This window comes from Rhea pennata, chromosome 8 (assembly GCF_028389875.1).
Source record: "Rhea pennata isolate bPtePen1 chromosome 8, bPtePen1.pri, whole genome shotgun sequence".
NCBI lineage: Eukaryota > Metazoa > Chordata > Aves > Rheiformes > Rheidae > Rhea > Rhea pennata.
This window is the reverse complement of record NC_084670.1, coordinates 58,606-82,878: the sequence shown is the minus strand read 5'-3', so window position 1 is coordinate 82,878 and position 24,273 is coordinate 58,606. Positions and strand designations below refer to the sequence as shown.

Genomic DNA, 24,273 nt, shown 5'->3' with positions numbered 1-24,273 from the left:
ATGGAAAAGCAAATTTTCCCAGAAACTTTATCATCTAGACTAAGTGCAGTAGCTGGGGGGAGGGGGTTGCATCTGCTAGAATACGGTGCAGTGGCAGTGCCCCCTTTTGGAAATCAGCTGTTTTTCCGTGAGACTGTGATAGCAGGTTTTTGTGTAATCAAAATTTTGTTTTGATTTTTGTGCTTCAAATGTTTAGCGGTCGTAATTGTATTGGAAGAGCGCTGAGAGCTACCGCCGGAGCTGCTGTTCAGCGCTGAACCGGAGGTGGCTGCGCGGCCGGGGCGGGGGAGGCGCCGGGGGCGGGGCGAGGGGGCGGGGCCGCTCCCCGGGGGCGGGGCTGCTGCCAGGGGGGCGGGGCGAGGGGGCGTAGAGCCGTAGGGGTTGCACGAGGCGGGCCGCGCTCGCCGCCATCTTGGGAGGCTGTGGGGAGTCGCGGGTCGAGGCTGGGGTGGAGCCGGTGATGTCGAGCGGAAGCAGCGGGGCGAAGCCAGTCGGGCAGGCGGCCGTCTCGGCCGCCTCCGACTCCTATTCTGGCCGCTGCTCTTCCACGCCGGGGGTGGGCGCGCGCGTGGAGCAGGCGCCTCGCTATACGCTGGGGCTGCTGCAGACCCCGTGCAGCGCTGCCGAAGGCGCCGGCGCCTCCTCCAGCGCGGGCGCGAGGCTGGATGGCTCCTGCCGGGGAAGCCTCGCCGGCGGCCGGGTCACCCGCAGCGGTGGGATGGAGCCACCGCTCCCGGGAAGAGGAGGTGGGCAGAGGCGTTGCCGTCCCCGTTCTCGCCCGTGTTTCTCCGTTTCCTCTGTCTGCCCGTTACAGTGAGGTCGGGCTGAAAGCCCTCGTGCAGGCACGGCCTGTGCTGAAGGTGGCAGCAGCGCCTCTTCGCCAGCCGCATGTTTCCCTTAGTCTGTCGGAAGAACGCAGGTGTTCCTCAAACCCTTCTAAGTAAACCTTCATTGTTTTTATTACCTCGACTATATAGTAGTACCTAGTTCACTGCTGAGTCTGTAAGCTGGTTTGCTTTGCAGCAAAATACTTGCTTTACTAGAATCCTGTAGGGTTTTTTGTCTTGAATTTGACTTAAAATTGTTTTCAGTGCTGTTATCCTTGATAAGTGTTACAGCGCCACAGTGTTCTTACAGTAACACTGGTGCTTTTCTTCCTCTATGTAAAGCTGCTTCCGCACCCATCTGCTGCCTCCCTCCTGGGGACAGAATCTCCTTAGCCGCTCCTGAATCCTGGAGGACGTGTGTTAACCCGACTGATTTGATCCTACTAGCGTAGTCCCCATCTTTGCTGGCAAGAGAAAATCATTCAAATTGTATTTTCTCAATGGAGCTACTATAAAAAAAAGAGTATATTTTTATCACTTGCTAAAATGCCTTCTGAGGTAAAAATATCTCTGTTGTGCATAGATTGGGAATACATGTTTTTGAACAACAGGTACATGATGAGTCATGAATTATAGACAAATCAACATTAAACAAGTATTTGTAGAAGACTATGTTCATCTAGTTTTTAAAATTACCTTTTACCACATCTTGTACAGGATTCTGTACATACTAAGGTATAGCAAAGTCTGCAGTGGCTGCTTAAAGTTGACCACAGGCGCTTAGTTTCTTTCACTGGTGTTTGACTGACCATATTCCCCTCCGTTGTGAATTTTTGTTCAGTCAGAGGTTAGGTTGCACTAACTAACTAACTTCTGCCAAAAGCTGAGTGACTGTTACTTTAGAAAAGTTACTTCTATGCAGTGATTTTGATGCTGACCTACATCTAAAAAATACGTAAGACTGAACTAATACTTTTTTTCAGAGGTACCTTGGTCAATTTTTTTTTAATGTGTCGTCATAAATATTTTTGTGTCAACCATGATAAACACCATATAATTTACAAGTAATCTAAGAAAAATACAAAAGTACTATGTCACGTAGATAATAAAAAGAACAGAAACATTTAGCTTTGCATGCCTTTTCATATCAGGAATCTTGTAAATTTTAAGTGCAAAAACTCCATTTATGTTTTATGTATTATAATTCATATTGGCTTTAAAAAAACAGCTCTCCAGATAGGATTAAGGATGAGAGGCTGGGTTTACTTTCATCAAGAGAACTGAAAGTAAATAAAGTACCTTTTAAAATGTTTTGAAACTAAAGAACAATATGAGGAAAAGAAGTTGCGTAATTTTAAAATGTAGGTCAATATTAAGATGCAGCTGTAAGAGAAATGGCACGTAATAAATATGTTTCAAATTACTCTGTGATATCTGTGAATTGAACTCCATGAATTCAGAAGATCATTCTCAGTGTAAGAGTTCTTGAGTATGGCTCTTGTTTTCTTTTATTATCTTTTTATAAAAACATTGCCAGCATTTTAAGAAAAACCCTTACTGTAAACTTTCGAAACTTTTAATTTTTTGTAAATACATTGTGCAGTTGCAGATACAGATTTTAAAACTGATGGAGAAACGCAGGACAGAGTCTACAACATTCTTTCATAGATGTAGAATTCATTAGAAGATGAAATTATGCATTGTAAACTGACTTCTATCATATTACTTCAGTACAACAACCTAAACGATGTTTTTCATGGCCACTGCAAGTAATGTCATTATGGAAAATGATCTACTGATACAGACTGGATTTCAAAACAGGAGATATCTTACTTCATTTTGTACTTGGGCTACTTTAGAGAGTTTTTACAGAATGTTATTAAAGTTTAGTACTTAGAGATCTTTTAATAAGAAAAATACAGTTTTCTAACATATTTTCACGTGTTGATTTCTAAATAAAAGCTGACTCAAGTATCTTTTTTGCAGTTACATTATACAATTTAATGTATCTGTTCTCAAAAACTGAGCGTTGTTTGTTTGTTTTCCTCAGAATCCTATTTTGGAGATAAAAGTTCTTGTGCAGAAAATGCTAGCGTGGTGAACTTCACGAGTTCTTCTTCTGCACGGGGCTTGAATAGCACATGTATAGGAAAAACGCCCCTCTCTTCTACAAGATCTGTTTGCAGAAGCCATACCCCTCTTATGGGATATTCAGGTAAATCTGACGTTTTTACAGGAAATTGTCTTAATTGCATCTCTGACATTGTTTTCCTAACTATACTGGATTTTTAAACGTATGGTGAGATAATGAAGTATTTTCAAAACACAAAGCATAATATTTATTGTTATGAAATATGGAAGGTGCACACTAGGGAAAAATACCATTTTAGATACTGGATAGCTATATCTTGACACTGCAATCTCAGTTATTTTGTGTTCTTATAGAAATTATCGATGTGGTTGGAATTTGTTTTGGTTTGGTTTGATTTTTTTCAAGTTGTCCAGCATTTAATTAATTTGCAGACATACAGATCATGACTAATATGAGAGCCTTAATTATGGATATTCACTATATTTCTTACCAGAGTTTCCTTTTAGGCCTGTAATACATTTTACATTAAATATCATGATGTAATTTTCAAGGTTCTTGATGCGAATTTTATGTATTTAATATTGCATTCTTTGAAGAAAAGCGCTTCTTAAGTTGTTGAAAGTAACTGACAGCAAGCATAAAGGAGAATTAATAGTTTTGGTTGCTTTTTCTTTTTTTTTACTTTTTGAAGATATAGAACACTAGCAGTCTAGAAGAACGTTTACACCATATTTAATGTGCGGACATTTTGCAATGCTTCTTACGGATAAAATTCTGTTTAGTAAAATCTGTTAGAGAGTAACAATAACTGTATCGTGTGGTGAACATCTGTATGCTCTGGTAATGCAGAAGTAATGGGACTCGAAAGTCCTTTCAGTCTGACTTACCTGTGTCGATTCAGGCTTTTGTGACCGTGCAGGCTATTTATGATGCTTGTCTAAACCAAGTAGATTATGAATAAATTACTTTAAGAACACCATTTAGCCGTCCTTGGTAAGACTAGGAATTGGGTCGCCACTTGCTACCAAATTGAATTTTTGTCATATTTTTTATTGTGAAATTTGAGTAACGTGAAGTTTGTAATCTCCTACAGCTTCTGGGATCCACTGTTTTCTTTTTGACTGCTCAGGAGAGATCAGAATGGCCATGACCTTGAAACCTACAGAGCAGATTTCTCTTACACAGTCTAAGAATGAAACAAAATCACTTCTTCTGTCTCATCTGATTTGACTTCTGTGTGTATGTTTGTATGTACGTGTGCACATGTGCACACGTGTGTGTATTTGTTAATATGTGGGGTATTGTATGTGATGTTCTCTAGTCAATCTTTCATTGTTGTGTTTTGCTGAAGAGAACGTAACCAGGGCATCACGTTTGGAAGACTGTTGATTGGTCACTGTATTCTTTTTTATTTAGAGTGTGGCACAAACTGAAAAAAAACTATCTTCCAAATAACATTTGTGGTGTAATTGCTACACTTAAAATAAAATATTCATTATTATCTCCACCTACAACTAATTCTAGCTGATGTTAAAAGAAGAGGAATGGTATGATCAGGTACTGATATGGAGGGAAGCCATGGAGTGTCCTGAATAGAACATGCAGAATAACAATTATTTTTTCTGCAGGCCTCAGATGAAATTTAAGCGTGTGCCATTGTTGGCATCTTACGGTGTGCACAATACAGGTAGACTAAAGAGTTTCAAACTGCTGTAGGCAGCATTAAGGATCTTTGATTTTCTTGTTAACTTTTGTGTGGTAACCAGTTGCTCAAATCAAGCAACCTTTAATCTTCAGATTTTAGGTAAACTCTCAACACTGACTCTGATCTTGCTCTTTGAGATTCTTGGTAGGATTAGTTTTGATTCTTAGGGTACAAGTTGAATATACCAAGAGGAAAATGACAGGTTTACTGTACTCTTCAGCAGGATCATTCTGTTCTGAGAATACTCGTAGATTCTATTGCTTTCAGGGGGCCGATTGTTTATTTTTAAACATTTGGTCGAGCATCTGTGATAAGTAGATGAAAGAATGATAATAAGGTAGAAGGGGAAATAATCAAGTGCTGGCTACTTTGTTAGTGAGTTTGGTAAGAGAACAGAGATAGATGAAGATATCACCATGTTTGATGAAAAGATTGATACAGACATTTACTGATGCCACAAAAGAAGCAGGAAGACATTTTTTTTAGCAAATAATCTAAAACATACAGACTCTCTGAGAGTTCTAGAATTTGCCCATAATTAATTTTTCTCTTCCAAATTGTTTATGGTACCAACAAATATGTCTATGCTGTCAAAATCCAATATACTATTCAGATATTTTTAAAAGTACAAATACAACATGGCTTGCTTTATGTGCAAGTATTTTTCTTGTCTCATTTTGAATACTTAAGAATTAAAAATCATATAATAATGAAGTCATTTCTGAACATGTATGTGAATTCCAGAAGGATTTTTAAGTCAAGAATCTGTTCAACTCTGCTATTAAAAGGTTTTAATTTGGCTTCCATCTGAAAGTTAAGATGATTCAGATCTTTTCTTGGTTTGTCTGAGAGGTTATGCCAAAGCACATGTAGCAACTGCTTTTCATAATGTCATAATTATTTCAGTATTGCTCAGCAAGTTACATTTTAGTATGCAAAATATTCTGTTTATTATTATCTACTTTGGTGAAATGAAGAGATGATTGTTAATAGAATTTCACATATCATGTTATTGTTACAGCACCTATTTTCTCATATGAGTAACATAATCTCAAAGTCTTTGGTTGCAGATTTCTCAGCAAAAAAATTCATCAGTAATTTCTCCAGTAGATTTTGGAAGACTACAGCACCAGAATATGGAACAGAAATAAACAGAGATAATAAAAGAAGCCCTGTATACATTTTTTGTTTGCCTTCCTTAGATTAAAGGAAAGAATCATCCAAAGGTCATATTTCTTAAGTTCAGTTCACAAACCAAAAAGTACATTACCCCGTTTTTCATTTCAGCTAAATGTCGTATGTAGGAAGTGCTGCAACTTACAATAGTGCTTCTCAAATAGTGGAGCATAATAGTATATGTGGGGAACTGCGTGCTATTTCCTGAGACATACTGTTGCATGGTTCTGTCATGTCAGATACCCCTCGGGAAGTCAGAGAAAAACCTGGAAGAGTCGGGTCATTTTGTCAAGCTTCTTTATACCCTGGTTCTGATTGCAAATGATATTTCATCTCTGGAACGATCCTTACTGGTTCACTGCTCAAGTTAAAAGCGTAGTGGTTATAATGCTAGAAGATATGGAGCTGTAGCTTTTTAAAGCAGTGCTATTTAAAATTCAGTACTGTGTGAGGTGGCATGGGAGGAGCGAGGTGAAGGAAAGCATTATAATTCAGCCCTGATCAACTATCTTACAACCAACAATAGTTGAGGATATAATTCCCTCACTACCCTCAATCTGCTGATTTAGCCATTGTTTGTTAGAGCACCATAATGTGCATAAATTTTTGTCACTACTCAAATTCTAGAATTATTTTGGGTGCCGCTGCCCCCCACCTTCGGAGTAGCCATGTGAATCTAAATGACATTTGATCAGGCATCACTGCTATGTAGAGTTCAGTTTGGCTATGAATATCAGGAGGTCTGTAGTCTAGACCTGAAGTTGATTTGCTACATAATACTGGGCAAACTGCCAGAGCAGCAGGGTTGATAGACTTTTTTCCCCCCTCCCATTTAGATAAAGCTACGTAAGAAAATGAGGTTTAGATGTTCAAAAAGGAAGGCATTAAATGTTAAGGAGCTGTACGATACTTAATTTTTATAAGGAGAATCTTGGAGAAATAGCTGGATATTTGAGGGAGAAGATGAGATTAGCTGAGTTTGTGATGATATTACGATATTTGGGGAATTTTGAGCCAAATTTATTTTAAGGTATTAGAAATGGAGAGAAAAAAAGAAAAGGAAATCATCACCGCATTGAAATCCAGAAGATTTGGTCTTGAGTCTGTTTTATATATATATTTCAGAATCTTTTCATGATTTTAGCATAAAATCAGATGAAACATATCAATTTTGTTTCCCTAACTTGGTGCAAACTAAACCGTTGTGATCAGAATTGTAATTTTTAATGGAATATTAAGTTACAATATCCCTCTATAGCTAATACATCCGATGTTAACTGGCAGTAATAGCTGTGGTCCATTCTGAATTTAAAATGACAAATGCTTAATAATGGCCATGCCTATTAATCTTTTTTTTATTCAGTACGGAAACGGTGGCATATAAAGTATATTTGCTTCTGCTTCAGAAATGGTTAATTCCTATCAACTTAAAAGGATGAATGCATTCGATCGTTGTCTTAAGATAAATGTACAACGTTCATGCTTTTGAAAGTGTGCCTTGTTGTCTATATGGTATAGTAAATAAGGAGTTTGATAACCTGGATTTTGAATTTTTTAACCGAGTGTGGGATCTTTGATATGGTTTTCTGTGGGTATGAGAGTATAAACTCGTATTTCAAATGGAATGTCAAAGTATGATTCTGTGAATATAAAGAAATGAATCTTAACTGAATATATGCAACCTGTTTTGCAGTTACATCCTCATCTGCAGTCTCTGCTCATACCATTGCATCAGTTATTGTAGCTGTAATAGAAGGGAGAGGACTTGCCAGAGGTGAAGTAGGAATGGCCAGCATTGACCTAAAAAATCCCGAAGTGGTATTATCACAATTTGCAGACAATACAACTTATGCCAAGGTATTTTTGCATACATAAATTGTTATATACTTTATAGGCCGATTACTCTAGTTTTGTTTTCTAAGAAACCTTGTAAGTAATTGCAAACTAAGCTTTTATCTTTTGAGAAATTTCTTCTAAGAACTAAAGCAATCAGTTACAGAAAATGCGTAATAGTGAAAATGTTTAAAGGGCTACTATTTTCTGTATTGTGTGTCAGAATTTAAAAAGTAAAGGGAAAGGAGAGCTTTGCAAAAGCAAACCTTTCTGTAAAGAATAGTGTGTTTGAACTGCATGAGAGTTGGATGCCTTGTTTTGAAAAGAGCTTTGGAATAAATGGTAATAAAACTTGCAACTGCTTTTAATTGGGTAGAACAACTCTTGAGAGCACAGCTACATAAATACGGTTACTTTTTTAACGTGACTGTAAGATTGGTTTGTGTAGTTACATAAGTGACTTACAAATCAAATTCACTCAGTTTACGTACTGCATATTCTATAAATAATTTGGAGGGTAATCTTTCTGGCATGTGCAACATCAGCAGTAATAAAATGGCCTACTTAACAACTTTGTTGCAGTTATGTGTCAGAAAATAATGTAACTTGTAATATGTAGTGGCATTGCAACATTCAGACAAATAAAAACTAAAGTTTTGTTAGTAGAGTAAGTAGATATGACTTAGCATATAAATGACAGTCAAATCTGTTGAATTAAATGTGTTATATAAAGGCATTTTTGTGACCATTAGTGATTTTAAAGCTTATCTTGGTCTGAGCACACGTATACTCATATTGAACCTGGCAGCTACATGAATTATTCCCATGATACACAATACCATTATGTGAAATGAAATGTGCAAATTGAAAAAGGGAATGCATGAGAAAGATGTGGGCATTCAGATGATAATATGGCAGTTTAAAATAACAATTGCCTTAAAAGTCTGAAAAACTGAAAATCACTGATTAGAAACTGCGATTTGCTTATATCTAGAATAATAATAAAAAAAATACTGACCCATGTAATCGAAGGAATGATAAGACTAGAATTCTGTAAGAAAACTTGACCATATTTTTTTTAAATGATTACTGATTTTTAAAGTTGTTTTGATAAAGATTGTATTATTAAGAGTAAAATGCTTTCTTTTTAGTAGGCAGTACAGAAGTCTCCCTTGTTCTAGTCCCAGGGTTAAGAATTGTACCATTTTCAGTGGTGCCCAGCAATAGATTGAGAGGCAACGGGCACAAAAAGAGACACAGGAAGTTCCATCTGAACATAAGAAAAAACTTCTTTACTGTGAGGGCGACTGACTACTGGAACAGGTTGCCCAGAGAGGTTGTAGTGTCTCTTTCCCTTGGAGATACTCAAAAGCCAACTGGATGAGATCCTGGGCAAGATGCTCTAGGTGATGCTGCTTCAGAAGGGGGTTGGACTAGATGATCTCCAGAAGTCCCTTCCAACCTCAACCGTTCTGTGATTCTATGATTGTCCCGTTAAATTTGTTTACCAAACTGATTTGTTGATTCACTATTTTAGCTGCTCAGTCTCCTCATCCCCCTTCCCTCTCTTCTCCCTCCCGCCTCTCTGTTTTCTCCTCTCTTTACCTCATATTTTGGGAAAATAAGGTCCTTCTCCCGTAATAGCCATGGAAAATAATTTTGGATATTTGTCTCTTGCTTTGAAAGGCTGGCATATTTTTATTGTTTAAGTAAAAAGGGAAAAGATAACTCTAACAAAATTCAGTTTCTTTTATTGTATATTTATATATATATGTATCTAGTTCATTAATATGGGAGGTAGCAGAAGGTTTGGTCTCTGTTTACAATATTGATACTCTGATTTAAAAATACAAGCATTCTGTAATTTTTTTTATTGTTGATTTTGTACTGTTAAAAATACTTGATGTATGTATGTTCTTTTACTCAATGATTTGACATGTTTTTTATTCAGGTTATCACTAAACTCAAGATTTTAACACCACTAGAAATAATAATGTCAAACACTGCTTGTGATGCAGGGAACACAACAAAATTGTTCAGTCTGATAACGGAACATTTCAAGGTAAACTGTTAAATTCTATTCCATATTTTAGAGATCCTGTCAATCACTGTAATGCAGTTGTTCGCTTGAGAGTATTCTACTACTTTAAATTCGGTCAGGTTTTGTGTATTTCCTGTGGTTTTCAGGCCCATTTTTACAATGGTAAAGGATAATCTACCTGCAGCTCTTAAACCTTTAGAACAAATCCTGATGATTACAGAGAAAAACTTTTCTGATTAAAGCAGATGGTTTTGATTTTGCAGCATAGAAGTAGTTTGAACAATACTGAACCTAGGAAAGATTCAAAGATTAAAAAAAAAATCATTTTATTCCTTTTTGTTCTCTCAACCTAAAAAATAGCTGGGACTGATGTGTCACAGAGTAGGAAAAAGAGCACTTGCAGGATGGAAAAGGGTGAATCACATTAAGTATTTGTAATTTATGAATATTGAAGCCTCAGAACTTTTTTAAGATTGTATTACACTCCCACTTGACTGTCTTTGGTGTCTCTACTGTTGATAGCATTTTCACATGCAGCCTGTTCTGCTTCCTGACCTCTCCCTACCTTTTCTTACATGAATCACTCACATCATGCAAGTGCAGTTACATTAACCTGTGTATCTTCATTCCCTATTTACCATTAACAGTTTGATAGTGATTCTTGGTCTTAAACCTTGGAAAGCAGAAACTACAGTTCCAATGTCAACGTTAATGCTAGAAAACAACTCTTCTCCTAAAAGTCATTAATTTTAACTGAATCTAGGATAAAATTTAAAATTTTGGAGATGATTTTTTCCTTGAGAGGAAAAAGAAATAACAAAGGAAAAGTCTATGTTAATTTACTTAGAACAGCAGTGAAACCTCTTTTTTTTTTTTTTTTTTTTTTTAATCTGTGCTAACTATGAGAGAGCCATGAAGATCCGTAACAATAGTGTGGTTTGCACAGGAAGTATGTAAGCAGGGCTTATATGCTAAATAAATATTTCTTCAAGACAGATTGCTGAATCAATTGATTTTCTTGGAAATATATATCTCTAGAAAAATAAGTCTATTTAATGAAAATATTCTCAATAACATTTTAAACTATTTTGCTTTTTCTCCCACCTTCACAGAACGTGACTTTTACAACAGTCCAGAGAAAATATTTCAATGAAACAAAGGGGTTGGAATACATAGAACAGTTGTGTGCATCTGAATTCAGTACCATTTTCATGGAGGTTCAATCAAAGTACGTTTAAATAAGGAAAATATGTTTAAATAAGGAAAAAAAGCATTCTGTGTCCAGAAGTTTTTAATGTTTTTTTCCATTTTTAGTACACTCGCTTGTGGCTTGTTACATTCTTTAAAGCTAGAAGATCTGAAAAGAGTTGGCTTTTTATTTTGCTCTCCAATGTTTCTAATGCATCCAGCAACTTAAAGCCTGTGACATGTTCTTGAGATTTCATGACTTTCACTTTCCCCGTTTCGTTCTTTCCTTAAAGATATCATCTATAATTTTATTTTCTTTCTGGCCTGAGCACCTGTATGCCTTGTACCAGCAATTTTAAATAATGATATTTAGTGTCCTGGATCTTCATTTCAATTCATGTATAGCCACTAAATATGATATATTTATATGTTATCAATTAAATAGTACAGGGTGTAAGGTGTGCAGGGGCTTATATGTCTGTGGGTATTTGATTGACATGCATAGGTGTTCTATACTTGCGTAAGTATATACTTATTTCCTTTTTTTATTTAAGTCTTGAACACACTGCTTGCAGTGCTGTAAGTTCCAGTACTTGTCCAGCAAAAGTGTGAATGTAATTTCTGAAATGTATTTCTTGGTTTTGTGCTACTTAAATAGAACTATGCAACATTCATTAATAGTTGTTACTTTCTTAGGTACTACTGTCTTGCAGCTGTTGCAGCTTTGCTAAAATATGTTGAATTTATTCAAAATTCCGTGTATGCTCCGAAATCACTCAAGGTGCATTTCCAGGGGAGTGAGAAAACAGCAATGATAGACTCATCATCAGCTCAAAATCTTGAACTAGTAACTAATAACAGAGATTCTCGGTAAGAATATTTAAGTTGTATAAATAACATTTTTGGCATTTTTATAAATTTATGTTTCACCAGGTTCCTTGATATCTGTGTCAAAAAGCAGCCGATTATATTTATTTCTGTATGACAGAACTAAGATCTTATTTAAACCTATTCTTTTTAATAACTTGGACTGAGAAATGCATTACAATTCAGTGCAAAACTTAAAGCATAGAAAATCTTACAACTGAATTGAGGAAAGAGTTGGTACATACTAAATATATGATAGATATGCTGTCAGTTTTTACATCTATGTTTGTATTTCTTTCAAACTTCTAAGTGACATTGATGCCAAATTTCACAGATTGTAGCAACATGAAAGATAGAATGTTTCTGCAAGAAGTTGCTTATGACAAAGTAATTTCTATGATGATGATCATGTGCAATCTTGCACTTAGTTGCATGGTAGTTCTCCACAATGAGAACAACAGTTGGAGCACTTTCTTCACCGGGAGTTATTACCAGTACTTCTAGGCAGAAAAAGCTGCAAGGCTTCCCTTCTTAGTACTTCTGTGCTTCTGAACAGAAAGAAAAGGACTTGAATTTACATTATGTTGGCTTTCAAATTTGGGAATCCAAACTTGGAAAGTTGGTCATCACTCTCATAATAAAAAGAGGAGTCTGGGTATTTCCTCTTTCTCCCAGTACAGTTCTATAACGGCTTTTCATCTAGAGAGGATGTGTCTTCCTGAACCTCCTGGCACTGCCCCACTCTCTCGCATCTCTTGCTCTTTTCTTTTTTCTTTCTTTTTTTCTTTCTTTTTTTTTTGGTGGGCATTAGCAGAGTGCACTCTCAGATCTGCAGTTTATTTCTGTTCATCTGTCACCTCTCCCATATTTCTTCCTTTTCCTGCTCCGTAGTTTCATTTGTAATTGTAGGAGACAGTTGCTCTACGAATAGTATCATCAAAGCAATATTTCTCTGAAAGCTGCTCCTAACTCCACAGATGGTTTTGAGAGAAAGGAGACTGTAGGAGGAGCTGAGCAACAGTAAACAGCCGTCAGCTTCTCCTTTAGCATCTGTCACTGCAGACATTCTGCTGACAAAGTGGCAAGTTTCAGTCAGGCCATGAGTAGCCACCTTATTACACAGATCTTACCCCTGAAGCATGAAGTCAGATGTCTTTGTATCAGGTATTAACAGCTAAAAGTTATTAGTGCAGGCACATACCAGAAGCATCATATTTATCAGAAATGTAGAGCTCTACATTTGGGATAGTATCCACATTGCCTACCTTTAGGCCGCTAATACTGAGGGCTCATTTCCCTTTACAGTAAAAGGAGAGAGACAAGCTCCTTCAGAAAGAATATTGGAAGAGGAACCTCATTAGATGCTTCTGGTATGTGCCTGTACTAATAACTTTTAGCTTCTGATAAATATGTCCATAATGAAAAATGGCTTTCAATTTGGCCCTTTTCATTCTATTGACTATCCATTTGTTCTTTTATTCCATGAAATTTAACTTGTTTAAATTAAATTTAACAAATTTAATTTGTTTAAAAATTAACTTGTGAAAATTTGGGATGTTTAGGATGTAAAAGTCGTGAGCTTTGAAATATTTTTTATAAATCATAAGCATGTGATTTGGCTCCTGCCTTGACTGTAAGTCAGTTTTAAGTTATTTTAAAAATATCAAGGCTTATTTCTCTCTTGCACTTCTCAATATTTTTAAAAATTTTCATAAATATATTTTAATGAAAATTGCGTGTTTAGTATGTGATCTCAGATTTTATTTTTCTCCTATAGCAAGGTTAGTTTGTTTTTAATTCAGATAGTTCCACTGAGAGGAAAAGTGTGAACAATACTTACATATACTGCAGCAAATGTTAACAGAATACTGGAAAAAAAAAAAAAGTTAATCTATTCAAATGTACTTCTATGCTTTGGAAACTGATATTATGAGGGCTAATATTATATAAAGTTACATCTGACTTTCTAAACTATTGTAGTAGTACATGCACATGGTAAATAGGGAGGTGTTAACCCCTCCCCCCCCCCAAAAAAAAAAAAAAAAAAAAAAGAATTTGTGGGATACTTTCACCTGAAAATGTCATCTGACATTTATCATCTTTATTTTTGTGAGTGTATTTTTTACATATATTTTGTTTTGAAAGGAATGGTCATACACTTTTTGGTGTCCTAAATTACACTAAAACGCCAGGTGGAAGTCGAAGACTTAGGTCAAATATCCTGGAGCCACTAGTTGATACTGAAACAATTAACACAAGACTGGACTGTGTGCAGGAATTACTCCAGGATGAGGAATTGTTTTTTGGTCTTCAAGCGGGTAATGGTTTATTTTTGAAAAATAGTTAAATTCCTTTTTAAACATTATTTCTAATTTGTGGGGAAAAAATGCAATGTGCATCAATAGATAAAGTATTTTACAGTGATTTGTCAGGGTACTTTTAATTTTGTTGAGCTAGGTCGTATTTATTGTGTGACTAAAATTTTTCTTGAGTATTTTGCTAAGAAAAGTGAGCTCTGATAAACTGGATAGAAGTCAGTGAGCCAACAGTGTTTTAAAAGAGTTTCAGTTTGTCTCTTGTGCTATGGCTGGATATGTGCTATGTTGGAAGCAGTTTATTCATGTATTCATTAAGTAAATTTATTCACATATACGTTAAAAACAATTAAAGGCATCATTGACCTAATACTTGCTTTGCATGTATACTCTTTGCTTCATAAAACATAGTGATTCAGACAAACTAAAAAAAAAAAAAAAAAAAAAAAGGTATAAATTGGACTACTTAAAGCTGGATTACATAAGCTTAACCTTTATCTGGCTTTGAGCAATGGAAATGTGATTCTGTCTAACAAAAAATAACTTGTATACCTTAAAAAATATGTTTTCACTTCTCAGGACCTCTCATCATACAAATGTGGATGACATGAAGGTCTTATCTCTAGTCTAAACTATATAAGTCATAACTTGTGAAATTTTAGAGTGTTCTTCATTTTATTGGTAGTAAAAACTTGCTTTTTGACTGTGGATGCTCAAGTAGAGATTATTGAGGTTTTTGAGGTAACCCGCTGTACTTCAGTATTGCTCAGTCTAATGTTTTTTTTAATTACTTCTCTGTAAGTGCCGACAGGAAAAGTTGTTTATGGGCAGTTGTCTTTGTCAAAGTCTTTCTTTTCTTTATTATATTGACAGTGAGAATATTCTTAGTTTTATTATTCTCTAGATCACATATACCTTGAAAGCTGCTTTATTAAATAATATAATTGAATTGGTGACAGGTATGTCCACCAATATAATAATCACTGCATGCTTATATATGGGAAGTACAGTTATCACAAGATAATTCAGGTTACAGCTACATTTTTTAAAATACTGTGGTGAATAATTTGTGAATATATGGTAGTAAAAAGGAAGAAAAAGTTTAACAAAAGCATTACTAAGTAATTGTGTGCATATTTTAAACTTATTTGCTAATATAGTTTTATTGCAAATTTTGGTTCAATTTCTGATCTATTTACTTTTGTTTTACAGTTATCTCAAAATTCCTGGATACTGAACAACTACTTTCAGTTTTGGTGCAAATTCCAAAGCAGGATACAGTATGTTTCAAAATACATCTTACTGAGTTATCAAGGAGAATAGGCAACATATAATGATATCTTTATACAGATATGTGGTATCTATATATGCATGATGTTATAAGGAAAAGAATGCATCTTGGAAGGGCATGGCATGATGTCATCATGTACTAAGTACATCTTACTTCACAGCAGTGGAAGATTCTCATGAGAGAATGTTAGAAAAACTTGTGTTTGCTTCAATATCACGTTGATACTACTTCATGCAAACTGGACTTCAGAAATGTTTGCTTTTCTCATCACTGCCCACCTATATTCATCATATGTGTACATCCTATTAATTAGTGCTTGGGTAAAAAAGGATTTTTTTTCACCTTAGCATGAAGGGAAAAATTGTATAGGAGAAATCTACTCTCTTATTTTTGGAGGTTAATATAATTTTTAATAGCCTAAACAAAATTAAACATCTTCCTTATTAGAAATTCAGGAATTTCTTACTATTTCATGTAATATTAATCAACAGAAATTATTCCTTAAAGGGTATGGTAGTCTTTCAAGAACTCAGTGTAGATGAATCTTTCACCTCGAAACTCATGCTGTTACATTTTTAACTAGGAGAGAGTCAGAATCAAGTGAAGTGAGGGTTTCTGTTCCTTCAGTGTGCCAGTGTGTCTTTGTTAGGCTTGCAGTCACTTACTGTTCTTAACTAGTTCATGAAAGAAAAATTACTGAAGGGAGTAGGAAACTGTCTCCTAATAAATATTGACATGTTTCAGTAAGAGATGCTTTTTCGTCAGAGCTTAACTCCTCTATCAGTTTGTACTTTAACACATGAAATACAAATATCAAAATAAAGATAGATATATGTAGCTCATTACTGGCTCTTGGTTGAGACTGGACACAGCACAGTTAACCACAGTGTACCTGCCTAGACTTCTTTCTCCTCAGCATCTTGCAGCACCATTTCATCGTCGGTTATGTTCGGTTACTAGAGTAGATTTCTGCTACCAGTGCTGTTGAAGCTTATGCCTTGCCTGGTCTATGCCAGTGTAAAGATTTATGACTCACATTTCAATTCCTTCTCATATGCTGACTTGCCGTTTAAATAAATGACTTGTCAAATGCTGGTTAAAGAAGTAAGATGCGGTCCTATTGGACCATAAGACAGATAAATCTGTCTTAAGATGCACCCCAAAAGCTGAACACTTACTGCTCCCTGCTTTCCTTGAAGTCTATAACATGAAAACAAAACTAACTGTGTGACCTTGATGAAGACTTGTCAGACTGAGTGCCTTTATGTATACATATGACACTGTGCACCAAGCTTTTACCTGGAGCGTTTCTAATCCTGACTAGCTCCAATACAGCACCACTAGATTAACCCATTCACTATACTCAGAGGTCTTTTTTTCACTCATACTATCCACAACAGTTTTCATCGCAGATGTTGCACTGCTCAACAGAGGAGGTGCTGTTCTGGAAAACCTGCAGATTCAGGCACTGAAAGTGTTAGTAGTGCCTGTCCTCTGCAAAAGGAATGCCAAATGACAATCTTGATGAGATGTCTTGCTTGAAAAAGAAAATGTCATCTGTGAAATCAGGTAGTCCCTCTGTGAAATGTGCCTGTGTAAGTAAATCAAATGTACCTGGACGAAGAAGCACATTTTCTTAAAAGAACCTTGTCTCAGTCGTGAAGGATCCTTATAAGTTGGATAAACATGGGGCTTTGGCGGAAAGGAGAACCGCCTGCTCTGGATTGCTTGGTCACTCACCTGAAGAATAAATTTAATGGGTGCTGTGCCTGCTGAAGTTCCAGACCTATGACAGATTCACCCCTCTCGTAGGGAGAAGAAATCAGGGTTTTTTGTTTGCTTGTTTCAGTGAATTTTCAGGAAATACAAAAATTAAAATGGGGTGATCCACTGAAATAGTGATACAGTGCTTAAAGCTGTAGGACCTGTGTTAATAACTACTAGATTTTTTTCTGATAATATACAGTGTGCATAAAAACAAATCCAACTGATTCTCTAAATTTTTATGCTTTGTATGTCAGAGTATGACTGTGGGCAAATTAATTTGAGGATTGTAAAGGAGAGGTTTGCGTTTTAGTCATTAATAATGAAATGACCTGAACTAACATTATACAGTTTTATCCACTACAGTTTGATATAAGTACAGTTGTATTTGTTCATTTTCTCCCTCTCATCCCAAAATGCAGCATGTACAAAGCTATACTTACAGCATCAGTTCAGTGAAAGTTCATGCAAGAACTACTTTTTAGCAAGGGTGTATTCCAATACAGCATACCAATTCTTCACGTAAGACCATAGCTCTCCTTTGGATGCCTGATCCCATCACAGGATTTAGATACCATGTTCTTTTGCAGGTCAGGGTCTTTGCACTGCTAGATTTAGCATCAGTTAGTCCTCTGCCATCTTTTAGCAGAAGATAACCTTTTTAGTGAAGGTAAGATAAAGCAAGAGATGCTCACTACCACAAGATGAAAGAGTTGTATACAGATGAGAAAAGATTTCGCTGGGGTCACGTTCTGAAACTTATGGTAAAAACTGACACTGGATTTTCTTCTGAAAATGGTTATACTAGTTTCTGAAAGTTGACTACCACTGAGGGATACTTCCTTTTCTCTGTTTCAGAATACCAGCTTTCTATGTTGATAGGATGAAATGCATAAAAATTTATGGCTCTTTAGCTTACATATATTTTCAAATCCATCCTCAGAGGCAGTTTTACATTCTGGTAGCGTGCAAGCTAGTTGGTAGTAGCCTTTTAATAAAGGTCTGTAGAACTGTTCTGTGATCCTTATTATGTATCTTTTCTGAACATTAGGTCTTAGAATATTCCTTTGTGTGAAAATGTTCCAAAGTTCCTCCATTTTAATGGAGAACTATTTCATATTTCCTGGAGGGTAATAAGTATGTATATGTACTCAAAAAGGAAAAGATGCTACTTATTTTCAAAGTAAATACAGATATAGTGAGAGTTCTGCTAGTTCTTACTTTCTTTAAACAAACAAGCGTACAAACCCCTCCAACCTTTGTAAACTTTTTCTACAGGTTAAAACTGCTGAATCAAAAATAACTAATTTAATCTACCTGAAGCATACTGTAGAACTTGTAGAGCCTCTAAAGGTAAGCTGTATCTGTCTTTTTCTTTTCTTCTTCTTTTTTTTTTCCCTTCCTTTGTGTAAAGGACAGACCAGTTAGTCCTTATTTTTATGCAGTGCAGTACATCAAATTTACTTTGTGTCTCACAGAACACAATACTACCAACATAACCTAAGCTAATTCTTAAGCTAGTTGAATACATGTATGAGTCAATGTATTCTAACAACTGGATTCCTATGGTTACCTGAATAATTGATTTTATAACAAATATTTAATGGAGCCTCCTGCTTGAATTCTTTAAGGTGCTCATGCAACCCCTACAAAGTCTCAGTGAATCCAAGAGCTTTCAGCCCTTTGAAAGGGCTGTGAAATGAAGTAACTGTGTTCATATTTTAATTTTCAACAGGCTGCTTTAAGAAACTGCAGCACACCTCTGCTAAAAGCATACTACAGTTCTCTTGAAGATTCAAGGTAGTACAATAACATTTTAGCTAGTATGTTAGAAACTTTCATCTTCCTTGAAGATGTCTGTAAGATCAAAAATATTAAATCTTTATTTTTAGTTATAGCTGTAGCTCTGTTTCACCTAAAAGCAGCCAATTTTAAGAATTCAAATTTTCAAGTAATATAGTGTATAAAGGAAAATAGAAAATTACCTATCATGTTGCGATTGCTGAATAACAGTCAAGATTTTTTAAATTAAGTACTCAATTAAAAATAATAAAAACACAGAAGTGCAGGTTTCCTTGAGTCCCCTTAATAACGCAAAAAACAATTGTGACCTATATTTGAGAAATAATTTGTCTGCCAAAGACTTCAGTGACATTTTGTATCACATTTAAGGGTATTCATACTTTGAGGTAAAAATCAATTTGTTTGTTTTTAACCATAGAGGTGTACTTGCTTTGTTTATCTGTAATATTATTTATAATTCTGGAATGATAACGCAAGTACAAATCATAAAATATTATATAGCTAATTTAATTGTGATACAACTAATATTGCAGGTTTGGAATTATACTTGAAAAGATAACAACGGTAATTAATGATGATACACGGTATACAAAAGGATGTCTGAATATGAGGACCCAGAAATGCTATGCCGTAAAGCCAAATGTCAATGAATTCCTTGATATAGCTCGTAGAACATACACAGAAATTGTTGATGACATAGCAGGTATTTCTAAACTTACGATTTGTATGTACTTGGAATTCAAAACATACTGCGTCTAGCATGTAGGAGCCATATAATCACGTGTATCATAAAAACTTTCTCAAATGAAAATGGCATTGAGTATTAGTATAAATTGATTGTCAGTCGTGAGTAATTGAAATATTTTGGGGATATTTACTGAGATTTTCCATTCGTACGCAAAAATCTCAATTTTTATTTAAATAAGAACAATTGTGATCCCTTTATTTAAAATTTTTTTGCTCTTTATCCTCTAAAAATACACAAAAAATTAAGCTATCATAACGAAGCTATTCCAATTAAAACATTCTGCACAAAAAGTTTTTGCTTCCTGAATGAAAATATGTGAGTATTCTGTTCATTATATAAAACAGTCTTGATCCATCTGTAGACTGCTTTTTAAACAAACTATTAAGAGCTGGAAAAACAAACTGCAAGGAATTTTAGCATAATGACTGTTACTGTGCATTAGTAACCTTGCCGTTTATCATTAAGTGTCAAATTTGAAGGAATAAATGTATCTTTTGGAACATACCTTTTTTGTAGTGTAAAATGTTGATTTCTAGCTAAATAACGTTAGTTTACTATTTAATTGAAAAAATAATTAACAAGTTACCAGAAACTTTAGCATCTGTAATATATTCTGAGCTTCCTGTTTGCTTCTAGGTTTACCTTCTATATAGTACATAGTGAAAAGCATAAGTGTTACTGTTTTTTATTTTCTAAACCTTCCAAAACTTGGTAGCTGTGTTCCCCCTGTCTGTTTTCACTGCAGCCCACATGTTTGCAAAAGGGGTTCTTCTCTCTTTTCCTCTTTACTGGGTTAAAGTCTAAGTGACTTAGATATCCAGAACAGCCCAACTTGCTCTTCTATGTCCTGAGTAGTTGGAACATCAGAAGATGGGCAAGCATAGACAGAACAATGAGCAAGCAGAGAAACAGTGCAAAGTAACCCTATCTTTTTTTCTTCCTACAGGGCTTTCCACATTATTAGCCTATTTGCAGTATTCAGAATTCCCAGCATTTAGTAGTACATACCCTTCTGTCATCCAACAGTTTCCCATACCCAGCATCTTCTAAGCTAGCAACAACATGGTTTTAAGGGGAGGGGTTACAAATGTAAAGTATTTACCTCAGTGAAGGAAAAAAACATTGCCTGTAATCATAAACTGGTAAAAACTGAGTGCTTTAATTAAGAGTTTATAGTCTTCTGTGTTGATTAAATATCACCTGAAGCTAAGTGCTTTAAGAAACTTCCCTTTCCATAGCCAAGCCTCCCTATGAATTGGTCAAATGTAAGGAATGGTTTTAAAGAATGCATAAGTTATCCTATCGCCCACTGGAACTTTATTCCAGTAGCTTTATGTAACCAGATTTTATTGTGTTACTGAGTTCTTTTTAACTCCACAGAAGCCCTCTTTTAAGACCTCTTGATGTGTTACTTACTTCACACCTTCAACACATGAATCGCATTCACAGTATGTCTGTTTACTCATATGAATGTGTATGTGTATAAAATTTACTCTGGTCAAGTCTTTATTTGTCATACATAGGTCTGATAACACAACTTGCTGAAAAATACAATCTACCAATGAGAACAAGTTTCAGCTCTGCTCGTGGATTTTTTATCCAGATGAATGCTGATTGTTCCATGTTACCCAATGGCCAACTTCCTTCAGAATTTACAAAGGTATCTGTACTAGAGATGTTTTGTTATAGTACTTTTGTATAATTAATGGGTATTAAAATGTATATAAAACATTAATAAAATATACAGTATAAAATAATTTAACCAAAAAATAATTTCAGTGAAAATGCCAGAAATAAATAAAGGTATAGTTTGGTATGTTTTTACACCTGCTCTATTTATAGTTAGACTAAATATAGTCATAAAATGTGCTATTATAAATTTTGTATCTTGCTGATAAATTTTCATTAAAAATCCTTAAAAGAGAATGCAGTTATCTAGGAAAATCAAAGCAAGGTATTAAATTTTACATTTGTTTTCCATATTGTTTCCAATTTCTTTTTTGGATGGTATTTGTGTTTGTGATTATATGGCAAGTTTTGATTGCTGTTTTGAATTCTCTGCAGGTCACTAAAATGAAAAACACATACAACTTTACTTCAGCAGACTTGATAAAAATGAATGAAAGATGTCAGGAATCCCTCAGAGAAATTTATCACATGACCTACTTGTAAGAGCATTTAAAACTTCAATATTTGTGCTAACTGCATCTGGTTTATCTCATTAACAGCTAATTACAAATTTGCTTAATGCTATCTTATTACTAAGTTGTAGTCACTTACAGAAACAATCCACAGTGACACTGATCAAGTATAATTCCTGGGAGAAAAAATAACTCAAATGTGTAATGTATTAAATGTGTTTATAAATATGTAGGCATTTATTAATACAGATATCCTTCACGTTTATTACATTTCTTTGGAGTGAATTATTTACAAAAAAATGACTCAATGCATATATTAGTTTTGTAATGCAGTCACTCTTAAAATCAATTCCTTGCAGTCACAGTAGAACTGTCTATTTCTGCATTTTTGACTGTGGTGCATTTTTTGAAAGTCTTATGCTGTCTATATCATAAGACTTACTATGTCTAGTTTTGCATGTCAGTTTCATGGAAATTCACTCTAAAGACCGTGTGGTTTCATTCTTAGCATGAAGGCCGAAGGGAATTAATCAAATATACATTAACACTTGAGATGCTAATAAAACATAATTGAATCCACAGTTAAATTTTTATTCTTTGTGAAGCATTCTTATGAGTTGGTTGATATTTGAACTATATGTCTGATAACAGAATTTGATTTGTGGTTATTATGGTATGAGATCTTAATACACTTTAAAGAGATTTACACATTTGCCTGCATCTGACAGACGTCAGTTGCATTTCATGAAGTAACTTTCTGTCCTAGTATATGCAGTATGAATATTATCAATTGTTGTTTTATTTCTGTAAGCTGTATAAAGTGACAGTATGTACTGTGCAACAACTAAATTGGTCTTATTGCAGAATAGTATGTAAACTACTTAACGAGATCTATGAATATATTCATTGTCTGTACAAGCTAGCTGACATCGTGTCGATGTTGGACATGCTGCTTTCATTTGCCCATGCCTGTACTCTATCTGACTATGGTAAGTTTCTTCCTTGGTTCTCTTATAGGCCAGATAAAGACCCTACTATTGGAGAATATCATGGCTGCTTTTTCTGGTTCTGAATTGCTGCACCCATCTAAATTTTTTTTTGTTGTTTCTCAGTAGGCTCCCACTCTATTTGGCTCTAGTATCCTTTCCAGTTTGGTGGTCATGTTGTTTCTGTATCCATTAATTGTATTCTGCCATTTAACTGCTGCAAGCCTTCATAACCAGTATCTTTTCAAGATAGCCAGTTTAAACATATTCTATTTCAAAAGCATAAAATCTGTGAATATTTGATTTTTCTGTTCCAAAAGGGCACAACATAATATAAGCAGGTGAACATTAAGTATTTCCCTGAAGACAAGGGTCTATTTTTACCTGCTTCAACTAGGCATTTCTGGGAATCAGTCTTCTAAGGAATCCAGGATCGTATGTTTACCTGCATGTTTTTTATGTCCTGGATCAAAGATTCTGGTATATTGCATCATCACAAGATCATCCTGCTTTCCTAGCACAGTTCTGCAAATTTAAGACAGTATCTTAAATTAATGCTGATCTGAGATGCTTATATGTAGAGTACAATGCTATGTAGATACTAATTCAGGTCTGGAAGCTGTTTCAGAAGGAGTTATTAGCTTAGCACTACTGATGTAGGTATGAAACTTCCAGTTCAGGTTTTGCCTTTGTAGAATGGGCTACATGAATCTTCACATGCTGTAGAATGCAATCAGAAGATACGTTTAACGCATCACACTTTTTCCCATCCAAAGAAAAGAGCACAAGTTTTCTTCAGCAGTAGTAAGGAGACCAAAGCTGCTGAGCTTTTCCTATAAATCCACAACTGCAGAACTGCACATAGGTATGCATGTGTGTGTCCACCCAAAAGACATGGACACTCTTTTTTAGCTTCTGGTTCCCTGTGCCAATTGATTCTCTCCTCCACATCATTAAATGTGGGTTAGACGAGTGGTCATGGAGATGGACTGAGAACTGGCTGAAAGGCAGAGCTCAGAGGGTTGTCATCAGTGGCGTGGAGTCCAGTTGGAGGCCTGTGGCTAGTGATGTCTCCTAGGGTTCAGTACTGGGTCCCGTCCTGTTCAACTTTTTCATCAATGACCTGGATGAGGGGACAGAGCGCCTCCTCAGCAAGTATGCTGATGATCCCAAGCTTGGAGGAGTGGCTGATAAACCTGAGGGCTGTGCTGCCATTCAGAGCTGGACAGGCAGTCCAGTAGTATGCAGTCAGAGTATGTAGAGATGCAGCAAGGAAGGCTAAGGCCCAGCTGGAATTGAGTCTGGCAAGGGATGTTAAGGGCAAGAAGGGCTTCTTCAAATACATCAGTAGCAAGAGGAGGACTAGGGAAAATGTAGGCCTGCTACTGAATGGGGTGGGGGCCCTGGTGACAAGGGATACAGAGAAGGCAGAGTTACTGAATGCCTTCTTTGCTTCAGTCTTCACTGCTAAGGGCAGCCCTCAAGAATCCTGCAGC

At 35.6% G+C, this 24,273-nt stretch overlaps 1 protein-coding gene across 1 annotated transcript in view; it reads left to right on the top strand.

The window, feature by feature from the left end:
* The first annotated feature begins 460 nt into the window (after positions 1 to 460).
* MSH4 (mutS homolog 4) overlaps positions 461 to 24,273 on the top strand; it is a 31,625-nt gene continuing 7,812 nt past the window's right edge. Inside the window, exons 1-14 of the mRNA XM_062581246.1 lie at positions 461 to 746; positions 2,878 to 3,042; positions 7,494 to 7,657; positions 9,585 to 9,695; positions 10,787 to 10,902; positions 11,559 to 11,732; positions 13,875 to 14,047; positions 15,257 to 15,324; positions 18,378 to 18,452; positions 18,835 to 18,899; positions 19,436 to 19,605; positions 21,174 to 21,310; positions 21,715 to 21,818; positions 22,656 to 22,780. Coding sequence (XP_062437230.1) covers positions 461 to 746; positions 2,878 to 3,042; positions 7,494 to 7,657; positions 9,585 to 9,695; positions 10,787 to 10,902; positions 11,559 to 11,732; positions 13,875 to 14,047; positions 15,257 to 15,324; positions 18,378 to 18,452; positions 18,835 to 18,899; positions 19,436 to 19,605; positions 21,174 to 21,310; positions 21,715 to 21,818; positions 22,656 to 22,780 — 1,933 coding nt within the window. The remainder of the gene's footprint in view (positions 747 to 2,877; positions 3,043 to 7,493; positions 7,658 to 9,584; positions 9,696 to 10,786; positions 10,903 to 11,558; positions 11,733 to 13,874; positions 14,048 to 15,256; positions 15,325 to 18,377; positions 18,453 to 18,834; positions 18,900 to 19,435; positions 19,606 to 21,173; positions 21,311 to 21,714; positions 21,819 to 22,655; positions 22,781 to 24,273) is intronic.